This window comes from Phyllostomus discolor, chromosome 12, assembly GCF_004126475.2.
Source record: "Phyllostomus discolor isolate MPI-MPIP mPhyDis1 chromosome 12, mPhyDis1.pri.v3, whole genome shotgun sequence".
NCBI classification, from domain to species: Eukaryota; Metazoa; Chordata; class Mammalia; order Chiroptera; family Phyllostomidae; genus Phyllostomus; species Phyllostomus discolor.
The window spans coordinates 47,839,728-47,866,537 of NC_040914.2; the positions used below are offsets into that span (position 1 = coordinate 47,839,728).

Consider the following 26,810-nt stretch of genomic DNA (forward strand, 5'->3'; position numbering starts at 1 on the left):
TTGTGGGATATAACTTGTAATGTTTAGATGTATTTTAATTTATTTAGCTCTAAAAGGTGTGATTTTAAAATGATTTACTGTTGAACTGATTTCACACGGCCCACAGCAGCCAGGGTCAACCTTCTGGACCCCACAGCACACATAAGCGAGTGACTAAGGTTCCGTGGTGCACTGAAACATGCGTTTTTTGCCCCTGTGATAAAAACGTATAATTCTGATCCTTTCAGGTTGGATGGCTGTTGTTGTTTTTTTAATTTGACACCTAAGGGAAAGGAGGGCAGTGCCCCTGAGCGCGGGGCCAGGGGCCGCGTGTTTCGGGACCCCTGCGGCGCAGCGGGGCAAACCACGGCTGTGCTGTCACGACGTCAGCGTCCCCCATCTCCCTCCTTTACTGGAACACGCAATAGCGTGACCCTTTCCTCTCAAGGGCACGCTGAAGGCTGGCGACCACGCAGGCACACAGGCGGAGTGCAGGGGACCACGGGAACACCCGTGGGAGCAGGACTGTGGGCACCCAGAACACAGCTGTTTCAGTATCCGGGGACCCACACGAGAACCCGGCCGCCAGTCCGAACTCCCGAGCGACGAAGGCGGAGAAAGGGGACCACCTCGGAGCGCGGAGCCGTGTCACACTGAGCGGTAGAGGTCGGGTGTCTCACACGGGGGGCCCCTCCCGCAGGGCTCGCGGTGTCTCGGGAGGCGGCCTCAGATGACTTGGAGGAACACCTCAGACGGACGGACTGGGGAGCAGCCAGCGTACAGACGGCAAGACAAGGCAGGGAGGGGGTGCTGAGAAGACTTGGAGAGCCACTCAGAGGGGCCGAGGGCCTAGAATGGGGCCCTGAGAAGTGCCCCCATTTCCTCATCTTTAAATGGGGGGTAACTCCTTATACAACAAGAGTTACTGTGAGCACTCAAGGATATACCAACACACACACACACGCACACACACACACACTTCCAAGTATAGTGTTAACATTCATATCATTTACACAAACAGGCAATTTCAAAACCTAAGCCAAACTATTCTCACATTTTGTTACCATATTTCGCTGAAATGTCCCATTAGGACAGCAAGCCAGTATTAAGACTACTCAAAAATTCACCGAAAAATTCGTAAGCCCGGCCCTGTGCTCTGTGCCATGTACCAGGACGGCAGGTCCCTCACCCCCAGGGTGACAGTCTGGGGGGGAGGGGCTGAAGGCCAGCGGGCGAGGCTGCCAGAGCATCAAGCACCCTGGAGATGATGGGGGGGGGGGGGCGCTTCCCCGGGTGTGAGCAGAGGCTGCCAGAGGTGACCCTTGAGGAGCAGGCGCCTTAGCGAAGGCCCTTTACCCCAGGGAACTCCTCTCGAGCACCGAGGGGCACACCCAGGGCCCCCATGAGGGGTGACCCAACCGCGGCCAGCGTGGCCGCCGCGCTCACTCACCGTTATCTTCCGCGGGCAGTCGTTGGAGCAGAGGCCGCTGAGAACTGTGGGGAGGGAAGGGAGGGAAGGCAGCTTGTTAGCACGGGTGCAGCCTCGGCCTGCGTTTAAAGTGACCTCGGGCTGTAACCCCCACCCCCCACCGACACGCTCCTTGGGCCTGGGCCCTGTGGTCGCGAACAGAAACCAGCAGCATTTCCTTGGCCCCGAGGCCCCTGGATGTCAGTTGTTTGCTTTCCTCCGACACCTCGAAAGCCTTCCCCAAGCAGTCGGGACGCTGGTGGACAGTGGGGGTCACACCGGTCTGCGCCTGCTGCTGGCCCCCACCCCAGCCGCTGGGCCAGCTGCAGCCCCAGGACGGCCCAGGGCCGGCAGAAGCGCAGACGGAGGGCGGTGTGCACGGGGAGGGGCAACGGGGCACCGGCACCTCGTGTCTCAGGGTGGACGCCCCGTGTGTCCCCGTACACAGACAGTCCGAGCCCCTAGCCTCAGAGCCCGGGCGCGCCGGGCAACGGTTAGGAGGCTGCGACCGTAAAGCCGCTGATGGTCTGTCTACAAGGAGCGTGCACAAGTGACCTAACGGCGCATTTACACTCGCGGAGAGGAAAGGTCCGAGCGTCCGACCAGCCTTCACAGGAGTCACGCGAGTTCTGAGACGTGGCCGTGCTGGTGCCGCTCACGCAAGGCGGCGCCTCTGGAAGAACGGACACGGGGCGCTGGCGGGCACTCGGCGTGTCGTTGGTGAGCGAGCGCCGGTGACCCCACTGGATGCACGGGAGCCGCTTCGGTGGCAGTTGGGAGTGTCTGTCGGCGCACGAACCCCCCCCCCCCAACAGGAGGGGGGTCCTGGGCTGGCCTGAGAGACGGCGCTCGGGCAGGGTCTGAGGGTCCGAGGGCCCGCTCCCCATGGACGGGGACGCCGCCCGCCCACACCGCACACGTCAGCGCGGTCACCCAGTGTTTGCGTCCGACGCCGCGCGAGCAGCCGGCGGAGGGAGTGCTCTGCCCCGCACAGCAGCCTCTGGCGTGCAGGTCGCTTATCCTGGGACGGCGCCTGGTTCGCACGTCTACGCTCCAGGTTTTTGTTTTTGTTTTTCTTTTGGGGGGGGGGGCGTTTAACTCCAGGCTCACATTAGTATTTCTTCCCCGCCTGCACCACAATGTCCTCCATAAACCTCACTCAAACCACCGCTTTGCCGAACAGTGACCGTCTGCTCACAAGTCTGTGCTCATGACTGGTGCGTCTGCTCTGCAGCGTTTCTGTCCTCTTCTCGGCGCCTGGGCCGGCGTCTTTGCTCCACACACACTTGCTAAGGCCGGAAAAGATGGATTATTCAATAAACGGTCCAGGATAATTGGCCGCTTGGAGGAAAACGAGGTTAGACTTTAACTCGTAACATAAAAATTACATTTGGCCATGACCCAGATAATATAAAGAACCCTTATACTTCACTAATAAAAAGACAATCAATTAAAAAATGGGCAAAAGATCTGAATAGGCATTTCTCCAAAGAAAATAAAGAGACAGAGCCTGTGAAAAGATGAGCAACATCATTAGTGCTCAGGACGCTTTCACGCCAGGACCACGGGGCACGCCTGCTACTCACGGCACCCGGGCGGGAACGGACCGGGACCTGCCCCAGGCTCCAACCAGGGGAGCAGTCCCGAGGGTGCCAGTCTGTGTGTTGGGGGGGGGTTGGCCTCGAGGACGTTGTGCGGAGGGCAGTAGGCCACCCGCCACAGCGCCAGCCCTGGGCGATCCGGCTCTGGGGGGCACCCGGAGGAGGAGTGGGTTTGCAGAGACTGGAATGGCGGCTGCTGGGGGCGAATTCCTAGGAACAGAGTGATTTCTGGGTGTTGTCCTGAAGCTTCAGTGAGTCCAGGGCCTGTACCGCCCCTTGTTCCAGAAGAGGGAGCGAGAGCTCGGCCAGCGCGTCCCTGGAGGTCGCCAGGCAAACGGGGTTCTTTAGAAAGACCGTGTGGCCACCAGGCACCAGCTCATTTAAAAAACACATTATCCTACTTATGTGGGAGATGGGAAATCAATGAACCATTGGATTATTTTATTTTCTGTACAAGGGAGAATGTGTGGGTCTTGTTTAGCAGAGTTGAGAATATGTACTCAAAACTGCATAATAGTCTTTTCCAGTTTGTACGTAGCAAGCTAAAAATTGGCTTGTATCTTATATCTGTTTTTGATTTTTACAAGACTTCCGCTGTCAAATTTGAAGTTTCATTTGTAGCAACAGGGTCCAAATAGTAAGATTTAAATGTGTCATTCTTATGTACATATCATGCTTATGTCATGGGTGTTTATTACACACACGTCTTTTAAAAAGAGAGAGCTACCTAATGCAAACAGAATATGCATTTCCCTGGTTTTACAAGATTCAAGAAGGGACGATGTTAATGCCTGAGCTTAATGAGTATTCTTCTCGATAATACTGTTTCACTGGGAGTTCAGAACTGCAACTACTATTATAAAGGCTGACCTGTTCTCGGTGCGAAACGGTTACTTCGTCTACAGAGAAACCTGACCTTCCCCAGGGGCAGGCCTGGAGGACGGGGCAGGTGAGGCCTGTCCTGCGTGGGGCAGAAAAGTGTCTGCCCCGCCCTCAGCAGGAGGGCAGGGGGAGAGCGGGGGTCAGGCTCAGCTCTGTCTTTGTTGGTAAATCCCTGGGTTAGTCTCTGGTCCCAAGGAAGACGGACCCACCCGTGGACACGCCTTCTTCCCTCGAGCTGATAATCAGAAAAAGTTCTACATCCGGCTGCTTCATCTTGGGGATCAGAAAACAAAACAAATACCCAACCAAAGCTTTAACAGTGAACAAAATAATGCTCTAAAATTCACTTGCATAACCCAAGGCATAAAGGGGTAGATCCCTATGACATTTGTTCAAGTGTCCCTTGAGACGGCAGCTTTAGCACTCCATAAATGGCAGCTCTCGAACAGGCGAGAGGTACCAGCGGTCTATCGAATCGGGGCAGGAGCGTCATTTCTGCCTCCCCCGGCCCCCGCCCCCCCCCCCGCCCCAGCCCGCCTGGGTCAGAAACACCCCCGGCTGCCGCGCACTCCAGGGCAGGCTGTATCGCTACCCTAGTGACCACAGCAAAGCTGCCTCCTGGGAGGGGGACAGTCGCACTTTTCACAGGAAGCACAGGTCACAGTGACGCAGACGGTCACCCCCGCCCCGGCACTGAGCACCGCAGGCCAGCATGCAAATGCCCAGAGATACCCACAAGCCACGGGGAGCCCCCCACCACAGCGCCAGCCCACGACCCCAGCCCCTCTCTGCCCTCTCCCCAGCCCCCCGCAAGCTTCTGGGGCAGAGGTGGTTTCTGTCTGGCTCATCAGTGTCTGTCTCTCTCTCTCGTGACAAGTGTCCACCAGTGTCTTCCCACCAACGCGCTGGTGCCAGCTGGACCACAGTCTGATTTCTAGACATTTAAGGGTTTAACCATCTCACAAACTTTTCTAAATGACTCGCATTAAGAATTCCATATAGATCTATATTACAACATTTTATGATACGCTTGCAAATAAAGTGGTCTAAGCGGTAATTTCTAATACCCCAGGATTTTAAAACCCAAGCTGTTTTAGGAGGATTAGTGAAATATGAAAACTTAGGCTATTCAGAGTTAAATGAAAAACTGTAATTAAAATAATTAATGAGCTATGCGAATTACTGGTTATTAGCAGATTAAATCAGTTTAAAACTTGACTAATGGGACGTGTAATTCACCAGTTTCCGTCACAATGACAGTGCTCAGGGCGTGACCACCCGGCGGGAGGACGGCACATTGCGGCCCAGGGGCTTCCAGAGGCATTTCGAGAGTAAAACCTTGCCTTCGCGCCGTGTGGCTCGGGTGGCTGCTTAGTAACAATCATCGTGAGCATAAGCCTGGCCGCGCTGGGAGGAGGGGGGAGCGGGGGGGGGGGTGGGAGGAGGAGGCTGCAGCCGGCAGGAGCGGCAGGAGCGGCAGGAGCGGCAGTCGCAGCGGGGGTGTGAGGGATGCAGTGGCCTCACTGGGGTTCAGGGTGACTGACTGAATTCCTTCTCTGAAAACGCCTTCCGTTCCTGTTTTTGTAAGACACGTGGCTACAAAGCCAACATCACACTTAACCGCCCGGTGTGAAACAGGGCCTCCCTCCCAGCCAACCTGGTCACTCAGGCCCTTCATCAGTTTTAGAGCGCGGTCCGTGCCGGTGGCGGCCCGGCCAGGGAGGCGGCACGGCAGCCGCTGCGGGAGTCCCGGCGAGCACCAGGGACGGAGGGAGGGGTGGGAGGGCATCTCAAAGCGGCCAGAAGGTTACTTTCCCCAAATGGTCGCTTTCAACTGGTGTCTCACCTCCCGTGGCCCTTCTGTAGAGAGCGTCATTAACACTCATGTTAGCAGTGCTCACGTGGAGCCGCCTTGTTTTCCAGGACGAAGCCCTCCCGCACCACGGGGCCGGCGTCTGCGCCTGAGCTTCCCGGCGGACCCGGCCCGACCTGGGCTACGAGCCGCGGGCCACGGGGGCTCCGGAGATGCTCTGGTCTTTGAAACTTTGTGTGTGGGCTTTTCCAACAACAGCCGAGAACAGCAGAAGGAACCCCGGGACACGTCACAGAGCTCCCGCCGTCCCCACCCCACGGCCGACCCCGCTCGCCTGCCGTGTCCTGCCCGGGACCCTTCGGAGCAGAGCCTCAGACGCGGGGTTTCCTGTCTCACGACTTAGCTCTGCAGAGAACCTGACCTTGTCCCGCGCAGAACCATGATGGGGCCGCAGGAACCCCGCACCCGAGTCCTGTTCCGCGTGTCGGCTGGGGGGGGGCCGGCCGGCACGGGTGGGAATGAGTGATGGTGAACACGTGAGTGGGTGAGTGACTGGGTGGGTGAACGCACTGTGGAAAGCGGAGTCGGTCGGCTGCCAGAGGAGACGTCTACGCCCAGGGAGACCAGGAAGCACCTCTGAAGCGTGCCTGGCCAAGGCCAAGGTTAAACTGGCGGTGCACGTCAACTCCACGCGCTTCCCGGTACGCGGCGCTGAGGGGTCTCTGCAGGGAACTCGGGACCCCAGCTGGGTGGGTGACGGGGCCGGAAGAGTAAACCTAAGGGGCGCTGCTGGCCACAGCCCCGGGCTGGAAGAGGAGGTCCCTGCTGGAACACAGGCTGGGCCCGGGACGCCAGCGCCGGGCTGAGGCTGATTCCCGACCCGCGGAGCTGCCCGTGGGTGGCGGAGGAGGGCGTCTCTACTTTGGAACGTTTGCACCGACAGAGGGGAGGCCCGACGGAATGCTAATGCCCAACAATAAAACACACGAAGCGAACACTCACCAATGACTTTAACAAAGTAAGCATCGGCCTCGAAGTTGTTTTTCAGCGCGTGGATGGTGAGATCGTTCCTTGTGTAGCCCCTGCTGAGCACCAGGATGTCCAGGATCCCCTGGGAGAGACGGGGACAGAGCCGTGAGAGCAGCGCGCGCACTGGGGTGGCGGGGCGGGAGAGCGAGGGCCCGCCTCACTCAACGTGAGGTTCAGAGGAAAACCGCCATTTGAGAGATAGAAGGCCTTGCATAGCAAAACAGAAATAAAATGAAAAACATGGGTAATTTTAGTCTCTGGAGAGATTTTGGTATGTTTCCTCCCAGTCACATTTGCATGAATTTTTAAAAGCCTGTGATACGGACTTCCAAATCATTTCCAGACCGGAGAACAGGAGACGGCTGCCTATTACCATCCCCCCCACGAATGGGGAGGCTTCGCCAGTGTTTTTGGAGGGGAGGGGGTGCAGCTTGAGTTCCTGTGCCACCGGCTCTTAACGAGGTAGACCATTCGCTGCGTGTTTCGTGTGAGCCACCTGGGTTTTTCTTCTGTCAACTGGCTACGTTCCGCTTCTCGGGAGGGGGTTTTTGGTGACTAACACCAGTTTATATGAATCCTTCTCATATTAAGAATATTCATTATTTGGTTCTTTCATAGCAAATTTATTCCCGACTTAAAAACAATTTTAAATTTCATTCATTTAAATTTCATTTAGGATGTGTTTCATGTATGGAAATTAAAAACTGATTTGTAGTCAATACCCTTGGGATGCTTGAAAAGGGCTAATAAGAGGGAAACGGAGTGAGACTGGAGAGCAGAGAGGCAGGAAGACGAGGACCTCGGTAACTGTGTCGTTGAGAACCAGCAGCTTATAGGAAAATAAAGCACAAGTGGAACTGGGAGAGACAGAAAGGTCCTCGTGGGCATTTAACTTTTTAAAACAACCGTGCTGTTTTACAGGGCGCACGGGGCTCCATTAACTCTGGGATTTAACACATTCACACCAGAACTTACTATTTTTCTGAGCGGCAAACTGGTTGTTTACACCCGCAGGGAGGAAACGGGGGCCCCAAGAGGTGGACCGGCCACAGGAGACGGCGTCACAAGAGTCTGTGGCGCCGGGCGCCGCCTCTGGCGCACGAGACAGGAGTGAACTCCCTCCTCGTGCCCGCGTGCAGCAGGTTCAAGGACCGGCTCCCCGCCGGCCGTGCCTCCGCCTCCCGGGGCTCGGAGCCCCTCCAGCCTCAGAGCATGGCTCTCTGGCAGCTCAAATGAGCACAGCAGGAGGCGGAGGCCTCGTCCTGTCCCACCGCGAGGACCAGCCAGGGGTGGTAACGGATTTGTCCCCGCTGCCATCTGACAGCGGGAGGGAATTCCTTCCAGGCCCATGTTTGCCTCCCTGACCTCATCTGGTATGACGGGGTGGGGGGAGGGGAGAGAGAGAGGGAGGGAGGGAGGGAGGGAGGGAGATGGGGGTGGGCAGCCACCAGACCCCACCCCCGGGAAACCTGGGAACTCACGTCTTCGTAAATGTCAAAGAAGGTGGCGACCACGGCGTCTCGGACTTGACTCAGGTCCGCCAGCTCCCAGTAGACCTTGAACATGCGGCGCGCGCCCTCGCAGCTCGCGTTGGTGCAAGGCACGTTCTCCAGCAGGAAGGCCTGCTGGTTGCTGCGGGGCGGAGGACAGGCAGGCGGTCAGTGCGACGCACCCCCGCGCACCGTGCCGTCTGCGGTCAGGACGCTGTGCTGTGTCCTTGGGCTCACCCCGAGAGTGGAGGGAGGGGGGCTTTGATGTTCTCGCCGTGACGACAAAAACAAGGAAACGGCAGTTACGTGAGCGGGAGAATGCGACCTTACCAGAGCGAACATGTCCCTGCACATGGTGCAGGACTCGTGACACCATGCAGCTCCCACAATGCTGTCAATGACATCTCGTGAGACTGGAACAAAGGCAGTGACAGAGCTACATGGGAACCCCCCGCAGACCTGGACATCCAGGGAAACACCACGGGCTGGTACGGGGGTGAAAGAGGGAATCCGGGGAAACGCAAGGACTCCGAGCTGAGTGAGGATGAAGGGGGGTGCATCACCACAGCGGCATTTGCGGGGACATCTCCAGCACTCAGTGCTTCGTTAGAGAGGGGGGCCTCACGCCGGTGACCCCCACTTCTGCCTCAAAAAACTGGAAACAGAGGAGCCAGTAAAATATGAAATAAGCAGAAGGAAGGAAAGTATAACACGGAGGAAAAGCAACTGTGTAGAGAACAGAAAAAACAGTACAGAAAATCAACAAAACAAAAGCTGATTCTCTGCAAAAAACAAATTTAAAATTGATAAACCTTCACCCAGAATGGCCTTTAGAAGCACTACAAAGAGAGAAAACACATGGTGAAAACAGCAGGAACGAGAGAGGTACCGTCATTATGGACTTTGCCAACATTAAGACAATAACAGGGGGAGGAGCCCCGGCCGGTGTGGCTCAGAGGACTGCGCACAGGCCTGCAAACGGAGAGGGAGTGTGGCCAGGAACTCTGCGCCGACACAGTGCACGAGGTACACGACGCAGACTCCTTGGAAGTTGTAAACCTCCAGAGCTCACTCAAGAGGAAATAGATAAACTGAAATGGTACTTCCAAACCTTCTTAAAACCCCCCGACTCCAGGCCCAGCTGGCTTCGTTGATGAATGATCGCAAGTATTTAGAGAGGAAATTACACTCTCCACAACCTCTTCAGAAACCAGATGTGGAAGAAACATTCCCACCCACGCTATGCCGTCCCGCCGCACACCAAAACCAGATGCCGCAGGAAACCACAGACACGCTCCTCACGGACACAGGAACAAAACACTGAACAAAATTCTAACACATCAGACCCAGCGATAAATCAGAATTTGCTTTGCACAACAGTGTTCACTAAAACCTGTGTGCAATGTGGAACCACGCCCCTGCTTCACAATCAGCAGGGACTCGCGCGGAGAGAGGAAACGGCTCTGAAACGGGCGTGTTTCGGCGAGCTCGGCGCACGGCAATGCGAAGACCTCGGGCATAAGGATACACATCGTGGCCAACCTGGGTTTACTGCAGGGAGGCAAAGCTGCTTTAATGTTTTCAAATGAGTACCACTCACTAGGTTAGTCAACTAAAGAGGAAAACCACATGAACCTCTCAATAAAGGAGAAAAAGTATCTGATGAAATCGGACATCCATCTCTGATGCAACTCGGAGCAAACCAGGGACAGAAGGAAGGAGCTTCCTCCCGTGGCTCGGGGCGTCCGCAGAAAACCGACAGCGGGCCCCGCGCTCACAGGGGGGGCCGGTGCCTGCTCTCGCCGCTTCCACTCCACAGGGTACGACGGGCTCCCGCCGTCGTAGAGGCAAGGGACACCAAAGGTGTCTAGACCGGGAAGGAAGAAGGAAACTGCGTTTACTCCTAAGTTATCTGACCACCTTTTCGGAAACCCTGTAGTAGCTCCCAAAACACTACTGGGGTTAATCAGTTGAGCTGGGTGGCAGAGCACGAGGTTAATGTACAAAAGCCAATTGTATTTCCACATGCTAGCAAACAACGATCAGAAATTGCAACAAGGAAGTACCAGTGATAGGTAAGACCATCAAAAAAGGAAACGCTGAGGTATCTGATAAAAGATGCACAAGATTATGCGCTGGAAACTGCAGCTGGGAAAAATGAGAGACCTACAGCGAAAGGACGCACGCACACACACACGCATGCACACACGCACACACACACGCATGCACACACGCACACCATGGGTCAGAAGACTCAGCACTGTTCAGATGCCAGTAAGCCCCGTATTGATCTGCAGACTCGATGTAATATCCATCAAAATCTTGGTACCTTTTTTTTTTTTTTTTTTTTTGCAGAAATTGAAAAACTGATCTTAAAATTCATGGAAACGCCCACATCTGAAGCTGACAATGTGACGCTGGGGAAGGGTAAGCGGGGGACGCAGGCTGCCTGAGCTCACCTCGCACTGCCAGCCAGCGGCCATCCCACCGTGGGGGGGGGCGGGCAGCGGCAGCCACGGGGCGGCAGCCGTCAGAGCAGCAGGGCAGTGCGGAAGTGGGCCCGCCGGGACGCAGAGCTGTGAGCTGTGTTCACCGAGCACCACAGGCAACTGCGTGGCAAAAGGAAACCTTTCCAGCAAACGGCGCTGGAACAACTCACCGAAAAGTGAACTCGGGCCCACACCCCGCACCATACAGAAATACTAACTCAAAACGGACAGTAGACCCCCATGTAAAATGTGGAGCTGTAACCATCCCGGGAGAAAGCACGGAAGGAAATCCCTGTGATTTCATCAGGCAGAGGTTTCTGGGCTGCGACACGGGAAGGAAACCGAGAAAGGGGACATTGTCAACACGGAGGAGCACTTCTGCTCTTTAGAGATACGTTCAGAGAAGGAGAGACAAGCCAGAGGCCAGCGAGAGCGTGAGCGAACCACCAGCTAATAAAGGGTGTGTATATAAGTCACTTTCAAAACTCAATAATGAAACTACCCCAAATAAAATGTAGGAAAGGCTTGAACAGACTCTCCACCTACAAAGACATGAAAGACAGGTGATCACATTAACAGACAGTCAAAAGTCACCAGTTGTTAGAGAAACTGAAATGAAAACTACAAGGAGATAAACCACAAACGGAACAACTACGGTTAAGGAAGACCGATGACAGCAATGCCTAAGAAAACCTGAAGCAACTGGGACTGTTCGGCATTTTCTTAAAACGTTAGACACGCACCTTCCAACAGACCCAGCGCTCCCACCCCCGGTGCCCGCCCACCGGCAGCGCACGGCCGGGGCACCCAATGCCGGTCACGGGAAAGGTCGGCGCAGATTCCGTGCAAGGACAAAACCCGATAAAACCCCAGATGCCCGTCAGCGCGAGAAAGGACGTATCCGCACGATGAAACGCGCCTCAGCTGGGAGACGCGGGGACCGCAGGCGCATGTGTGAGAGCACAGAGGAGTCTTGGTGTTGCAACCCCGAGCGAAGGAGCGCAGAGGAGACGAGGGGGCGTCTGCTGCGCAGCCGTTCACAGGAAACAGTAGGAGACGCGGCCCACCCACGGGTGGGGAGCGGCCGGTGGCGCCTGTGAGATGAAGGCTGGGGGGGCGATGGCCAAGGGCCAAGAAGTTTCTGTAGGCGATGGGCATGTGCCACCCCTCGGTGGTGACAGTGTTTTCACCGTCCACGTGAGGACTTCCCGACACACGCACGTCAGAGACGCGAGGTTGACTCTGTCAGACCTCATCAAAGCTGTCACACACACACGGTCTCCTTCGTGAGAAGAGCCGAAACCACGGGCCACAGGAGAAAACAACGTTGGCATCAACAAGATGGAAAACAGCTGCGCTGCCAAGGGCCCCACCACAACGGCCCAGGGAACGGGAGAGGAGTTTCGCAAGTCACGTGTACGACGGGGGATTTACATGTAGAATGCGTAAAAACTCTTACAACACAGTAATGAAAAGACAAGTAGGTTTTAAAAACGGAAGACACACAAGTGGCCCCTGGGCACGCAGAGGGGGTGGCAGCCGGGGCCCTCCGCGCACACAGCGCACACGGCGGGGGGACACGTGGGGGCAGGGTCCTGGGACGTGGTCTGGCAGCGCCTCGGACGGTGAAACGCAGAGGCCCGTCCCCGGGAACATCCTGCTCCCGGGCACCGGTCACGAAAAACAAACGCGCGTCCACACGAAAGCCTGTCCACGAACACCCACAGCAGCATTACTCCCACCGGTCAGACACCCGCCTGCTGACCGTCAGGCACCACGGGGCGCGGCCGTGCGGTGGGAAACTCAACGACAGAGGAAGCGCCGGCAGACACTGGCCGCCCGTCTCGCGGCGGGCCCTCGGAGACAGCAGGCCGGGCTGGGCCCGGTGCAGAGCACCACGCCCCGCGGGGCTGGTTGGTGGAGCACGCGCAGGACCGGCAGCTCGGCGGAGACGGAGAACGCGAGTGGTTTCCTGGGGCTGCCAAGACTGGGGAGCGACGGCTGGGGAGAGTGGGCTGCTTTGCGGGGCGACGAGGTGCCCTAAAATGAACCGCGGTGACAGGCGCACGGCCCTGCGAATCCACAAAAAGCCACTGAGTCGTAACTGAAGGAGTACCCACGGGTCACTTTAACCCATAACACACCCCGAGGAACGTTTAAGTGACATGGGGTTTGAACACGCATGTCTGGCGTGTCTTCTCTGAGCAGGCGACACGGACACGCCCGGTGCCTCCTGCTGAGGCTGGTTCAGCCGCCCCTCAACACCCACCGCCGACCAAGTCCGGGTGGGCCTGGGCTGGCCAGGAACCACATGGTCCGTCTGCTTTTCCTCAAGGGCGGGGGCTGACGGGGCAGTGAACTTGAGGTGTGGCTTTCTCCCCGGCTGCCCTCAGAGCCGTGTGTCCCCCTCAGCCACTCCTCGCCACTCCTCGCCCCGACTGTCCCCAGGGCCCTCCCCCCAGCTCCCGGGTGCGGGGGCTGCCAGCCGAGCAGCGCACGCGGGAGGGGGAGGGCTGCGATTTCGGCGTGCGTCCGTCTTTCTGTGCAAACCTCAGGGAGGAAGGCGGTCCTTCTCCACACAAGAAAAACGCATCGAGGAGAAAAACAAGTCCATTAGGAATTCTCCAAAAATAAAACAAATTATTTTGAATTGCTGCTCTGAAACCTATGCCGCCGGCTACTGGTAAACGCAGAATCCTCAGCTAAGTTAACATAAAATAAAACTCGAGCTCTGAAATACTGGCGTTTATTGAAGCGTCTCCGCGGCACAGACCACCGACGACGAGGGGTGTCCATGGGGGACGCTGGGCTGAGCCTCAGAGCAAGGCTCCCGGGGCTCCGGGAGACAGCGGTGCACACTTCCCCCAGACACGGCTGCAGCCCGAGGACATCCGGGGGACAGGCGGGGCGTGCTCCTTGAATGGGGGGAGGAAGCCCCTTCACAGAGCACGGCCGGCTGCAGGCCACGCTCGCCTGGCTGAACACCCACGTTCCCGCCCCAGAAGGGCTTGGATCCGCCCCGTCTCAACGTGCCTGCGCTCACAGGTGTTCCTGCGCTGGCTAATGTGGCGGCCACTCCGTTTTCTTCCTAGGGAGCACAGTGCCTGTGCTTCTCACTATGGGAGAGGAAGCACAAGGGCCGCTTCATCTGTCAGTAAACGTGGACGGGGCAGGTGAGGCAGGTGAGGCAGCGACGGAGGAAGAGGCAGCAGCTGAGCAGTCTGCAGTCTGCCTGCGGAATGTCCCCGGGAGACAGGCGACACCAGAAGCAGCCCAGACCACCGCCGGGACGGTGGAAGAGACGCGTCTTACAGCGACGGAGAGGAACCATCTCTGAAAGCATGTGGACGCCAGCCAGCGAAATGCCACCCCTCAAGGTTTTTGTTTTTTTGTTTTTTTTTTTGCATTGTGCACCGCCCCTCCCCCACAGGCAGTTTGGTAGGGGGACTTCTCAGGGCTTTAAGCACCACTGCGGAAATGTCCCTCCACCCCAGCGACGCCTCTGGACCACGGGCTCCCCTGTGCACGTTATCTGCAGGTGGGTGTCAGTCAGTCATCTGCAGGGGGGGACACCGGTGGAAGGACACCCGTGAAGTCCAGTCCAGGAGCAGGGGTTCGTGCTGGCGCCCGCCATGTCTGTGTGCACACCGTGTGCCAAACCAGCTTCTGCACAATGTTCACCACCTCCTGGGAGGTCAGATGCTCCAGGTACGTGGACGCCTGTGAGCCTGGGAACTCATTACCACATTCAGGCTTTAATTTGATGTTCTTGGGGAAAGTTTGACAACGTGCTGAGTTAAGATAATTACGTACCTTTGAAAAAGGGCATTATCCCATCAATGAAAATGCATTAAAATGAGATTAAACCAGGAATGCACACATAATCACCTATTAAACCCTTTATTAAGCGGGGGACCAAACACTGAATTAACTAAACCTCGGAAAGCAGCAGCGGCGGCACCGTGGTCAGGCAGCGCGCCCGGGACACTGGAATCGTCTTCCTCGTCGGGTCTTCTTGGGCCTCGTGGGACCCCAGGTGACCCGATTTCCGGGTGGCGCTCATCGCCCGACGCTCCTTTCCACCCTCCCTGGAGGGCGGGACGAGACTCTGATTGTTGACGTAACGACGGCTTGAAAACCGCCGCGTCACGGCACAGCTGTGGGCATGGGATTCACAGCCAGCATCACTAGTAAGCTGTGTCCCCCCACCGTGCTAGGGACTCGCGGTCCCAACGGTGTCATTGAGGACTCACAGAGGAGGCAGCAGAGGGCCAGCCGGCCCTGCCGGGACCCCCGGGGATCTGCGTGAACACCCAGCTGCGGACGGAAGGCAGAAGGGCAGGGTGCAGGCGACCGGGCCCCTCCCCTGGGACCTCTGCCGCTGGGGGGGGGTCATGCAGAGTGGTGGCCGCTTCGGGCGCCATGTGGTTTCTGGACCCCCCCCCCCCCCGCCTTACCCGGAAGGGAGGGGGCTGGTTCCTACGGCCTGGGAGCAGCAGCAGCATTCCAGAATCGCGGTGAACGTGGATTTCCTGCCTCAGGATTCTGTTACTTGAACACAGTTCCCCTTCACGTCCACGAGTCATTGCTGAATGTCCCACGGGCGCCTGAGCGCAAGTCGGGCTGCTGTTCTGCTGTGTCGTGGGTGCGGGTGGTCCGCCCCCTGGATGAACGACGTCTGATTTCCCTGGAGTGTGGGGGCCCCAGGCCTCTCCCCCCTTTCTCCCCCCCCCCCCCCCCCGCTTTTGTGTTACGAAGACACCGTCTCTGAAATGCCGACTGTGGGCCCACACAAGAGCACTAGCAAGTGAACACACAAAAGCGAGGGTTCATGATCCACGGTCCGCCGTACACAGGTGCAGGCGCTCCCGTCTGCAGGAAGGGGGCGTCTTGCAGCTGCCGCAGGAGGCCCCCGCACGCAGGACGCCCCGAGTCCAACTCTGCGCTGACGCCCGGCCCGCAGCGAGGCCAGGAAACCACACTCTCACGCGGCTGCTGCTTTTTCGCAGTGTGGACAGGGACGATCACACACATGTGCGTATATTTATATAGTATGTAGGACGGGATGGATTTTTAAGAGCAACTGTGCCATTTTCAGACTGATTTTAAAGCCTGAACTGAGATTCTGCCCAACACCAAAACACAGACACTGGTCATCTCTGGGTGATGTGCTTATGGATGACTTTAATTTACTGTTTTATTTGTACTTTCTGAATCTCTATGACTTGTGTGTGTTAGGCAAATACATGTTCTATTAACTCACAGAATGCCACCTCTGCATCTACGGAGTCACTCGGCTTCTGTCGCACATTAGAAAACGAACCACTCTCCTGCAGAGAACCAGAACGTGCGTCATGGACGCGTCAGTGACACGGGCAGCAGCGTCACCACGACGACGCACGCCTGGCCCTCGCAGTGGGACCGGAGACAGGGAGCGGAGGACAGCCGTGCGACAAGCGGTCTCACTGTCCTTGTTTCCGGGTGAAGGGACTGTGCGCCTGAGACTGGCGAGAGAAGGGAGCGGCTCTCGGAGCAGGAGACCGGGACGAGAGGAGGGTGGAGGCAAGGTCCGTGCACCGAGGCCGTGGTCCCGCCCACGAGTGACAACCCTCCGAGTTAACAGAGAATCTCACTCGCAGCGACCGCGCAGCTCCCGTTACCAGGGAGCGATCTAATGAGACGCACAGGAGTTTTAGGAAGATACTGACAAAACGTTACTAGAGAATATTTCAAAAACAGGAATAAATGTCACGAACTGGAAGATCCAACATCACAAAGAAGTCAGCTCCTCATGAATTAATCTTTAAATACAATGATGTCATCAAATCAGTCGGTTCAAGGCCCAGCAGAGCTTTCTTGTCAAATAAGAAAAGTTAACTTTAAAGTTTATGTGGGTGAACACAGGGACAAAACAGTCCAGGCAATTCTGAAGAAACCAGTGACACGGGAAGACTCCTCTGGCACCTGCCAAGGCTTCCGTCAGAGCCACTGGAGTCGCCACCACGTGGAGCCGGGCCGGAGGCCGGAGGCTGAGGGCGCGGCACCCGGCCAGAGGTGGCGCCGGAGGGGAGCAGTGGGGCACCCCAGCCCACCCCCCCGACACGGCTCAGGGAGGAAGGTAATGGTTGGACTCTAGAGCCGTGTGGTGCCACACAGAATCCGGGCCAGGTGGAGTATAAGACGATGTGAAAGGAGGAAATTTGAAACTTTTATGAGAAAACACAGAAAAATGTCCTTATGTCCATAGGATGCATCAGTGTTATTGAAATAGGGTCGACAGAGCTCGGACTGTGTACACAGTGACCCGTACTTGCTGTACACACACACTCTCACGTTAGAGCAGATACAGTCAGGCTGGTTCTCTGTAATTTGTCTCACATGTGAAGAGTCTGCCGTGTGCCACGGGTTGTCATTAAGACTGTGGTGGCTGACACAAAGTGACAAAAAACATGCTAGATTATACATTCAGTTTAGCTGCACACCCCACAAGGGACACAATTATGTTAAGTTAGTTTGCTGACTTTACTAGAAATATAGTTCACTTATTTTTATTTCCCAACCAGACATATTAAATATAGAAACAGCAAGCATAGTGCCTGAAAGCGTAAAGAGAAAACAGATGTGCTAAGGCTAACACGCAACCTGAAATGGTAACGACAAGTCCAACTGGCCTTATGACCGTGAGCTTGAACTCTCAGGCTGCAGAGGACAACGACAGCTCAGTGTGACCCGGCCACCCGACACGGCAGCCCGCAGCCCACACGCGGCCGCTGGGCGACTGGAGCGTGGCCGCCCGGCGCAGACGGGCCGCAGCGCGAAACCCGGGGGCTCTGAAGAAGCAGCACGGACACCTGAGACGCCCGAGACAGGGACACCCCGGCTTGGGGACCGCGTCGTCCACCTTCCGGTGCGGCGAGGGGGTGGCCGTGCGATGGGCGGGCAGGCACGCCCGTTTCGGCTCTCTGGTTCGGGTGGGAACCTGGGCTCCTGGCCAAGCTCAGTGCTGCCAGCGATGGGGGAGGGTCAGAGGACAGCACCTGGCCTTCCAGCGTGCCATGAGCTTGTGAATAACGAAGAGGGAGAAGTCCGCCTTAGCTTTACACCGAACACTCGTTCAAGCGCCTTCCCCCGCTTGTTCCCCCCGTCTCTTTTGGTCCCGTGTACATTCCAGGCTCCTTGGTCCCACTCTGTGAATGGGACATTCTAGGATCACGTGTACATTCCAGGCTCCCGTGTCCCACTCCGTGAAGAATGCCTCCGGTGTCTGGATGCGGACTGCGCTGAACCTGCAGAGTGCCTGCACGTTCTGCCGGCGTCCACGCTCCCTCCCCGTGACCACGGCGCGCCGTCCGTGTTCATCCGTGTCCTCAACGTCTCCCCGACACCCTCCCGTTTCCAAGGCCCAGGGCTCCTGCCTCCTCGGTTAAATTTACTCCCAGGTATTTACATTACATGGGACTGTTTCCTTAATGTTTCTTCCTGGCAGTTCGTTATCAGTGCACAGAAACACAACAGGCTTTTATATATTGATTTTGTACCCTGAAACTTGACTGAACTAACTTATTACCTCCAATAGTTTTTTGGTGGAATTTACAGGGTTTTCTGTACACAGTGTCACATCATCTGCACACAGTGACAATTCTACTTGTCCCTGTCCTACTCGATGGCCTTCCTGTGGTCGCTGTGGCTTGGACCCACAACCCTGCGTTGGCGGGTGATGGGTGGTGACAGTGGCCTCCCCGTCTCGTTCCTGTCCTAGAGGAGAAGCTTCCAGCTGTTTGCCACCGAGTGCAACGTCAGCTGTGGGTGTGTCGTGCGTGGACCTCACCGCGTCGAGGTGTGCTCCTTCTGTACCCCTCTGTCGGGAGGTCTTATCGTGAGCGGATGCTGAGTTTCTCCAAATGGTTTTTCGGCACCGACTGAGACGATCACATGATTTTTACCTGTCATCCCACGTATGCGACGTCATGCTGTCTGGCCTGAGGATGTTAACCCATCCTTGCATCCCTGGAATAAGTTCCACTCGATCACGGTGTGGGGCTTTTTAACGCGCCACTGAACCTGTTTTGCTGACGTTTTACTGAGGATCGTGAAGTCTATGTTCACGGGAGATGCCGGCCTGTAACCCCTGCTTCTGGCTGTGGCCTCAGGGTGATGTGGGCCTCGTGGGGGGCGGTTAGAGAGCTCCCCCTCCCTCCAACCTCCAGCCGGGGTTGACAAGGACAGGCGCGGCTTCTCTGAATGTTTGGTAGAACTCACCGGAACGCACCTGGGAAGTCGTCGGGCTCTGGCCTTTGGTTTGGGGGAAGTTCTTTGATGACTGATTCAACTTTGTTTCTAGTAACAGGTCCGTTCAGGTCCCTTTAGCAACGTAACTGCTTTGTGTGTCATCACCTCCCTTCTCACCCCACCCCACGACAGAGGTCCGCTTGCTCCTCCCACCGCACAGACGGGGAGCCCAGGCCGCCCACACGGCCACACGGGCAGCAAGCGGCGGGGCGGAGAGTCAGGCCCAGCTCAGCTTCCAACCACCACGGCCCTCGGCCTCCAAGTGCAACGGGTCCAACAAACAAGCAAGCAAACAAACAAACCAACCCCCACCGAAACAGTGAGGGGTCATTTAGTGAGCACAAAGTCTGACCCTTTAAAGATCCACTTTGATGAATAACAGACAGGTGTTTCACTCTAGAGTAGACGTCCCCTTTTGCTCTGCAGAGAATAAACCGGAGAAGAGCAGGTTTCTGAGCAGCCGGGAGGAGGCCCGGGACACGTGTGGACACGGGCTCTGAGCTTGTCATGTTTCTCACGTAAGAAGGCCCCCCCCCACCCCCCCGGTGTAGGTGCCGCGTCCCCACCGCTCCCCGCCCGCCCGCCGCGACCCCCTACCTCCCGGACGTGTTCTTCAGCACGGCCAGGGCGTCTGGGTAGCCGTCCATGTTGTAGTCGCCGACGTGCAGGGTGATGGGGACGGGGATCTCCGTCGGGAGCGGCTCCTGCCCCGGCGGCACGAAGCCCCAGAGCGCGCCCTTGTGGCCGAAGTCCTGCAGCACCGGGACCCACTGCGAACGGGGCGGACGAGGAGATTGTAAAGTCATTTTGGAAGAAAACCCAGCATTTGCAAGACAAGCAATCCATTCAAGCCCCCAACATAAACATCGTCTTTCCAACGTTCGCTGCCCTCCAGTGTGGCGGGAGACCCCATGCACTTTGAGGCACGGGCAGCCGACCCTCGGGAAGACAGCGGTTCCCGGTCCCGTCTGTCGCTGGGCGTCTTTCTCTGGGCTGGCCCGGGGGCCTTAGAGGGCGTCTCACAGAACCACGGAACCGTAGGGTCAAAACGACGTTAACAACGACACAGTTGGGCTGCCCGCTTGAGAATCCGTGTTTACGGGAAATACAGCCTCAGATCCCCATCTGTAGGGTTAGAGCCCGCTGTGGTGTCCGCCGCTGCTGCCCTTTCAGGGGGCCGGCCGAGGAGCAGTCGGAACGCGGCCAAGTTCTGTGCGCAGCACCGGCCCCCGCTGCCGTGCCTGCCGCACCTGGGGCGGCCCTGGCCTCACCCCGGAGCCAGGCGGCGCCGGCCCCGCAGAGCCCGCCTGCCCAGGAGCGTGGGCCTCATCGCCAAAAGGGCCGGAAGCTACGATCCCAGTAAATCCTCTATTTCTGTATTTGTTACCATGAAGAGCACAGAGAGAAGAGGCTGATCTAAACAAGCTTTTGGAAATCCCTTTCTCTTCGGAATGCCCAAATATTCCCTTCTAATGACCTAACGGGCACTACAAATCTAAAGCGTGCACACGATGCCACTAAAGTCACAGTGGTGCCCACGGCTGGCCGGGGGGGGGGGGGGGAGGGGCACCGGGAGACGCCCACACGGAGCAGGCACAGCTGGCTGGAAGCAGCAGCCGGCCGCGCGCACCCAGACGGCTCTCCCTCGTCTGCAGGTGACCTACACGGCACATGGCTTCTTGCGAGGGCCACAGCAGCACTAGGGGTGCCCCGAACACTTTCTGGGCGTGGTTTGCCATGGGAATCGAGAAAGCTCAGTGACAAAGACAAATGTACAAAAAACAAGCTGTTGTGAAAAACCCATCTGCATCTTTCACCAGCTTTTCCATCTTTTGCAAAGCAAAAAAAAATACTAAATGTCATTAAAATGTTTTAATGCTTCATTTCACTGAAAAAAAAAAAAAGTTTTGTTCTGGAAGACAGGAAGCGCCGGAAACGCCAGGCTAGCGCCGGTTCCTGAAGAGCCGCCAGCTCCCTGATGAGGGTGCGGGTTCCTGTGCGGGGAAGGGTCTGGGGCCGGGGTCTGCACAGGAAGAGGCTTCCTCACTAACGGACGCCCTTACCAGTCACCGGAGGACTGTGACGCCTGCCTGCCCGAGAGAGGCCAGTGTGTCCTCTGCAGCTCCGCCCCAGGGGCCTGTCCCCTGAAGACAGGCTGTCACTGAGCTTTGCTTCACCTGCGAGCCAACGGTGAGGGGTCATTACACCCAACGGTTTCAGGGATTCTGAGTTTTGAAAAGTTCAAGATAACAACACTTAGGAGTGTAATAGTTACACGTTTCTTAGAATGCTGGATATATGAAGACTTGTTTTGTTTTTTAAAATTTTTTTGCTGAACTTACTGGGCAACACTGGTTCCTGAGATTATGTAGGCTGCAGGAGGGCGGTTTGTAAATACACAAACTGTGTACGATGTTCGTGCTCCCCCCTCAAAGTCAAGTCTCCCTCCGTCACCGTCTACCCCCCCTTCCCCTCTGGTCCCCACCACACTGTCGACCACAAAGACTTGTTCCGTTTCCTTCAGTGTCTGAGTGTAAAACGTGATGTTTCGCCCTGGCTGGCATAACTCAGTGGATTGAGCGCGGGCTGGGAACCAAAGTGTCCCAGGTTCGATTCCCAGCCAGGGCACATGCCTGGGTTGCAGGCCATAACCCCCAGCAACCGCACATTGATGTCTCTCTGTCTCTCTGTCTCTCTCTCTTCCTTCCCTCCCTAAAAATAAATAAATAAAATCTTTAAAAAAATTTAAGTAATTAAAAACAAAAACAAAAGCGTGATGTTTCTACTTGTAAAGGCTGCGGAAGTCCGTATGTCATCCTGTCCTTTACATAAGGCCCCAAGCGGAGGAGAGAACAGGGCACGTCCACTTCTGGGTGCCACCCACAGGGAGGATCCTCCGTGCCACTGCCTGTCGTTTCCGCACTGGTCCCTGGCTGTGGCCCTCCGACCCCGGGTCGTCTATCTGCCCACAGGCTGCAGGGGACGTCGGCAGGGGAGAACGAAGCAGGTCTTGCGTCACAGGTAAAACTGGGCTTGGCCGTGCAGACGCATGGACGCGACTTTCTCCCCAACCCCGAGCCCGAGTTCCAGTGCTTTACCTCCCCCCCCGCCCCCCGCAGGTAAAACGCTAACGCGCCATCTAATTACAGGACCCAGGGTGGCTTTTCTTCGCTAGAGATCATTCTAACAGCATGTTCTCTTGGTGAGTGAGTGGAAAGGTAGACTGGAATGAACCCCACTGAGCGAGGAGACTGGTGACTTGTTCTCAAGTGCCCCCTGTGCCGATCGTCAGAGACCCCGCTAAGCCCCGAGACCCCCTTGAGCCCAGAAGCCCGCCCCCCCCCCACCGGGCCCACCGCCGCACCTGCGCTGTCCCGGACCTCGCTAGGTAGATGGCGCTTCTCTGGCAGCTGCTGTCCTCGCAGCCCGGGAGCAGGTGGTCCGTGTGTCCGTCTCCATCTGCCAAAGGAAGCAAAGGAAGCGCGAGCGTGTCAGCGGCCGCGGCGCCCGGCGGTCTCGCGCCGCGGGCTCCGTCTCCGGTGTGTGCCGAGTTCACGCCGGTCTGCAGAGGCGGAACGATGCGACGCGCCCCTTGGCAGTAAACGGGACTCGATTAAAAAGATCACCCTGGCCCCGGCTTCCTGTTACCTGGGCTGCTTCTTGTTCTAAATTGCTCGCTTTTCTGTGGTTAAATATTTATCCAGCGCTGGAGAAAAGACCCCATTTCAGGCTCTGTTAAAGTCATCAATTTTTTAAAACGTGGCTTTTGGCTTATTTACATAATTATCACTGCTGCCACGGGAGAAAAACAAGCCTGTCGAGAGAGTAACCCGTGATTATGTGGCATATTTTAAATGTGTGTTTACACATAATTTATCTTCACGTGTGTTTTTAAGAGTCTTGTGTGAAGCGTGAACTTCAGCCCCCGGCCTCTGAGCAGCAGCCATCCGTTCTTATCAATGAGGAAGCCAGCGAGGGGGCCCAGGTGTCACCTGCAGCCGCGGGGCTTTGGAGAAGCTGCACCGCACCTGCAAAGGTCCCGGAGACAAGTCCCAGGGGACCCGGAGGCAGCACCCCCCCCCTTGGTGCTCCCTCCCTTCCCCTGTCCCTGTGCCCGACGGGAGGGGCACGCACGGATTTTGACGTCCCCAAGCTACACCCCCGCAGGGACCTTGGCCAGGGAGGCGTCACCCAGGCTTCGAGTGCGGGGCCTGAAGGTGCGTCGCTCCCGCCCCGGACACGTCCGCTGCGGCTGGAGCTTCCCTGGGCGCAGGCCCAGGCCGCCCTTCCTCTGGGGAAGGGGGGGGGGGGGGGGTCGAAGGGGAAGAAATGTCCTTCTTGTGGAGGTGCACACACTGGGGGGCAGGAGCGCAGGAAGTGTGTCGGGTCCCCGACACTGGACTCGAGAGGGAAAGAGGACCTGAGGCCGAGTTGGGGGAGTCCAGCCTAGGGGAGCGCACCTTGCAAGGTGCCTTCCGCTTGGACGGACATGAGGTTCCCCCCCGAACTTCACGGTGTAATGAGCAGCATCGGTGGTGGTGACACGCCCTTCCCGAGAGGAGGGGGGTGTGGGGCTCCACGCTGACCAGTCACGGGCAGTGGAGCCGGCACCGGGGCTGGACAGTGGACGCACCCAGACCCCTGAGGAGGAGGCGAGGGCGGCGGGGCATGCCCGGCGGGGCTGCCCGGGGCAGAGGGGGCTCTCCGGGGGCGGCACCACCGCGCCCCGTGGCTGCAGAGACAGAGACCGCGGCCCCCGAGGGAGACCCGCAGGCGGAACGCGATCTCCGAGACAGCGACAGCGACAGCGCAGGCCCCAGCAGACAGACACAGCACCGCTCTCCCGCCAGCGAGGGGCCGGCGAGCAGAACCCCACGAAGCCTCCGCCTCCCCTCCGGCCGCAGGGGCAGACACTCAGGGTCAGGCCACGATTTCCGAGTTTCTTCCCCCCAGTTTCTTCCCAGCCGTGCCCTATTTCCCGCGAGAATTTCGACCTCGGCTTCGCTGGTTGTCAAGGCTGACGAGCAACCGTCCAGACGAACCGGTGCGCGTTCACTAGGAGCGCAGCTGGTGGGCGAGGTCGCGGAGGCCCGGAACTCGCCACGGAGCCGGCTCCCGCGCAGCCTCATTGAGGGGTCGGCGTTTGGGGTTTGGGGGGAGGGATGGTACAGCTTTCTGAGAATCCAACTGCGTGCCCAAGGGACATGTTCTCTCACTTAAGGAAAACAGACTTTTAAACCTTACGTGTGTCACCGTCCTGTATGTTTTTTTAAACTTTATTTAGAGAGAAATTAAAGTTAAAATTGCGACCATAAACACAAGACCAGGCGCGCCGGCACACCCCTCCCCCGTCTTGGCCTGGCGCCCACACCCCACGCCGCGTGGTGGGTGTCTGCGGTGGGCGTCTGTGTGCTCCGCGAGGTCAGCCCTGTCCCGAACCACGCCCCTGCCCGCCTAGTTATGGCCCGAGCCCCTAAACACTCGAGTGCGCACTGCCCAGCAGCAGGGCGTCCTCCCACGTGACCATGGCACAGCCGCCAACCCACGCGGACACGGTGACTCCGTCCCGTGCACTGTGGATGCGGTCCGCACGTGAGGACCGGGAGGGGCGCCGGCTTTTCCTGCGCCGTTCCCTGGGCCTGCGGGAGAGGCAGACCCGCAGACCGCCTACCCTTCCTTCCCGTGCCACCTGGCACGGTGCGCACATAGGACACTTCCGTTTACTGGAAGTTTCTATCGTGTTGTCTGTCTCTGGTGGGACGGGGCAGGGCGGGCTGAGGGAGACAGGGGTCCCGCCAGTGAGAGCAAGAGCTGTCTGAATTGGTGCTTTTACTCCGACCGTGTCAGAGCGCGGTGGGCGCCGGAACCGTCCAAAGGGACGTGCGGAAGCCGTGCAGGTGCGGGGGTCTGCCTGAGTGCTGACCAAATGACATAAACGCTCCGGCTGGTGCACGCTGTCAGGACTCAGGAATTAGAACGTGTTAATGTAACGACTAGGAATTATGATTTACGCGGACCTAGGGCGTCTCCCACTAAATCAGCACCAACCTGTTTTAGACATTCACAGCGATTTCAGTTCAATCACTGACTTTAATCAAAATGAGGAAAATTAATGTTAGAGCAGTCCTCATCATGTGAATGACATCTGGAAGTTCTGTCTGAGAATTATGGTTGAAGATACTTAAGACGTGTCCTAAATTCGGGCTCAGGTCTTAAAAAAAAGATTGCTTAAATTCACTAGGAGGCTTTTCACTGAATTACTCAATCAGAACCACCCACTGAGTGTTTATGACGGGGCCGCTGCCGGTCTGGGACGCAGCAGTGAACCACACAGCCGTGGGGTGGAGTCCGAGAGGGCCCTGACCGGCATGGGCCCTGGCCCCCGCCGTGGGGGAGAACGAAGAGGGAAAGAGGTCTGAGTGCTAGGGCAGGGGTGCCCATTTTAACCAGAGCAGTCAGGGAAGGCTTCCCAGAGAAGGCGACATTTTTTAGCAAGAACAGAAGCCGGTGAGGGAGTGAGCCTTGAGGAACGCTGCAGGAGGAGCGCTAAGCAGAGGATGGACAAGGCAAGGACCTCTGGGGGGGCGGGGGCCCTTGGTGCCCGGCCCGCGGGAAGAACGCCTGAGAGGCCAGCGGGCTGGCTGGAGCGCAGTCCCGCTCACAGCGCTGGGGAGCGGGGACACTGGGGGCGGCACTCCCTCCCTCACTCGTTATCCCTCCGCTGGAGGCACTTACACAGGGCTGTGCAGAGGGCGAACCCCGAGTCTCCCGGGGCCTCTGCTCCCCACCCGTGTCTGCGTTTGGTGTCTAACGGATACCTCGGAGCTGACCGTCCACATAGAACTGCTAGCGGCCGCAAAGCTCGGCTTCCTGCCCCACCCCTGCCCCTGGGAAGGGGCCCCCTGCGGACAGCGGCTCCAGCCCCAGCCCCAGAAGCCGTCCTCGCTGCTGCTTTTCCTCTCCCTCCCTCCAACAGCCAGCCCGCCCGCAAGTCCTGCCGGCCTCGCCTCCAGTCCAGCCGGGTGTGACTGCCCCACCCCCAGGGGGGCCCCCCGCCTGTCACCCCGGCCTGGGGTGACGGCCTGGCTGCACGCCCTCTCAGCAGACCTCCCCGGAGCCTGCAGACACACCCGGGCAGGAAATCTCGCCGAGCAAGCCTCGCTCTCGACCACCCGGACACCCCCTCAAGGGGTTCAACGTTTTCCAGGGTGCTAACGACGGTCACGAAGGACAACAGTGTCTCCTGCTGCGAGCGCCTGTCCTTTCTACAGGGCGACTCGGGAGAATGATGGATGGACGGGCGTTCCCAGCCGCAGTGCCCCCCTCTGCCCAGGAGTGAAGCGGGGTCTCCTGACGGTGGTCGGACGGACACACGGGCGTCTGCAGACCGGGGCAGACGGGGGCCTGCACCACGAGGGCTGCAGCGCGATTCTGCCCACAGGACACGCTGACGCTCTGCCGGGGTTTCTGCTCTCTCCTCGGGGCTGCGGCTCTCTATCGATTTCCAGTGCGTCTGGCATTAGGCACAAGATTAATACGTGTTCACTCCAAGTCTGGTTGCGTGGAAAAAAATGTACCTCATTCTTGACTCTGGTCCTCTGTAATTGAATAAAGACATACCACCTGACTTGTAGAAATTCTAGAATTTGACGTTCTGAGCCTGCCTGGGAAAAGGCTCGATACGCGGTTTAAAAGGGGAGTCCGCACCGCGTGACCCCCGGAAGATGCCGCCGACCCATGGAGGGCGCCTGGGGGCTGCCGCGCCTCGCC

At 57.7% G+C, this 26,810-nt stretch overlaps 1 protein-coding gene across 1 annotated transcript in view; it reads right to left on the reverse strand.

Moving 5' to 3' along the window:
- The window catches only part of ITFG1 (integrin alpha FG-GAP repeat containing 1), a 65,024-nt gene that overhangs the window by 8,473 nt on the left and 29,741 nt on the right, over positions 1 to 26,810 (reverse strand). Inside the window, exons 9-13 of the mRNA XM_028501858.2 lie at positions 22,405 to 22,499; positions 19,638 to 19,810; positions 8,254 to 8,404; positions 6,746 to 6,854; positions 1,430 to 1,473 (exon numbers count right to left, since the gene is read on the reverse strand). Coding sequence (XP_028357659.1) covers positions 1,430 to 1,473; positions 6,746 to 6,854; positions 8,254 to 8,404; positions 19,638 to 19,810; positions 22,405 to 22,499 — 572 coding nt within the window. The remainder of the gene's footprint in view (positions 1 to 1,429; positions 1,474 to 6,745; positions 6,855 to 8,253; positions 8,405 to 19,637; positions 19,811 to 22,404; positions 22,500 to 26,810) is intronic.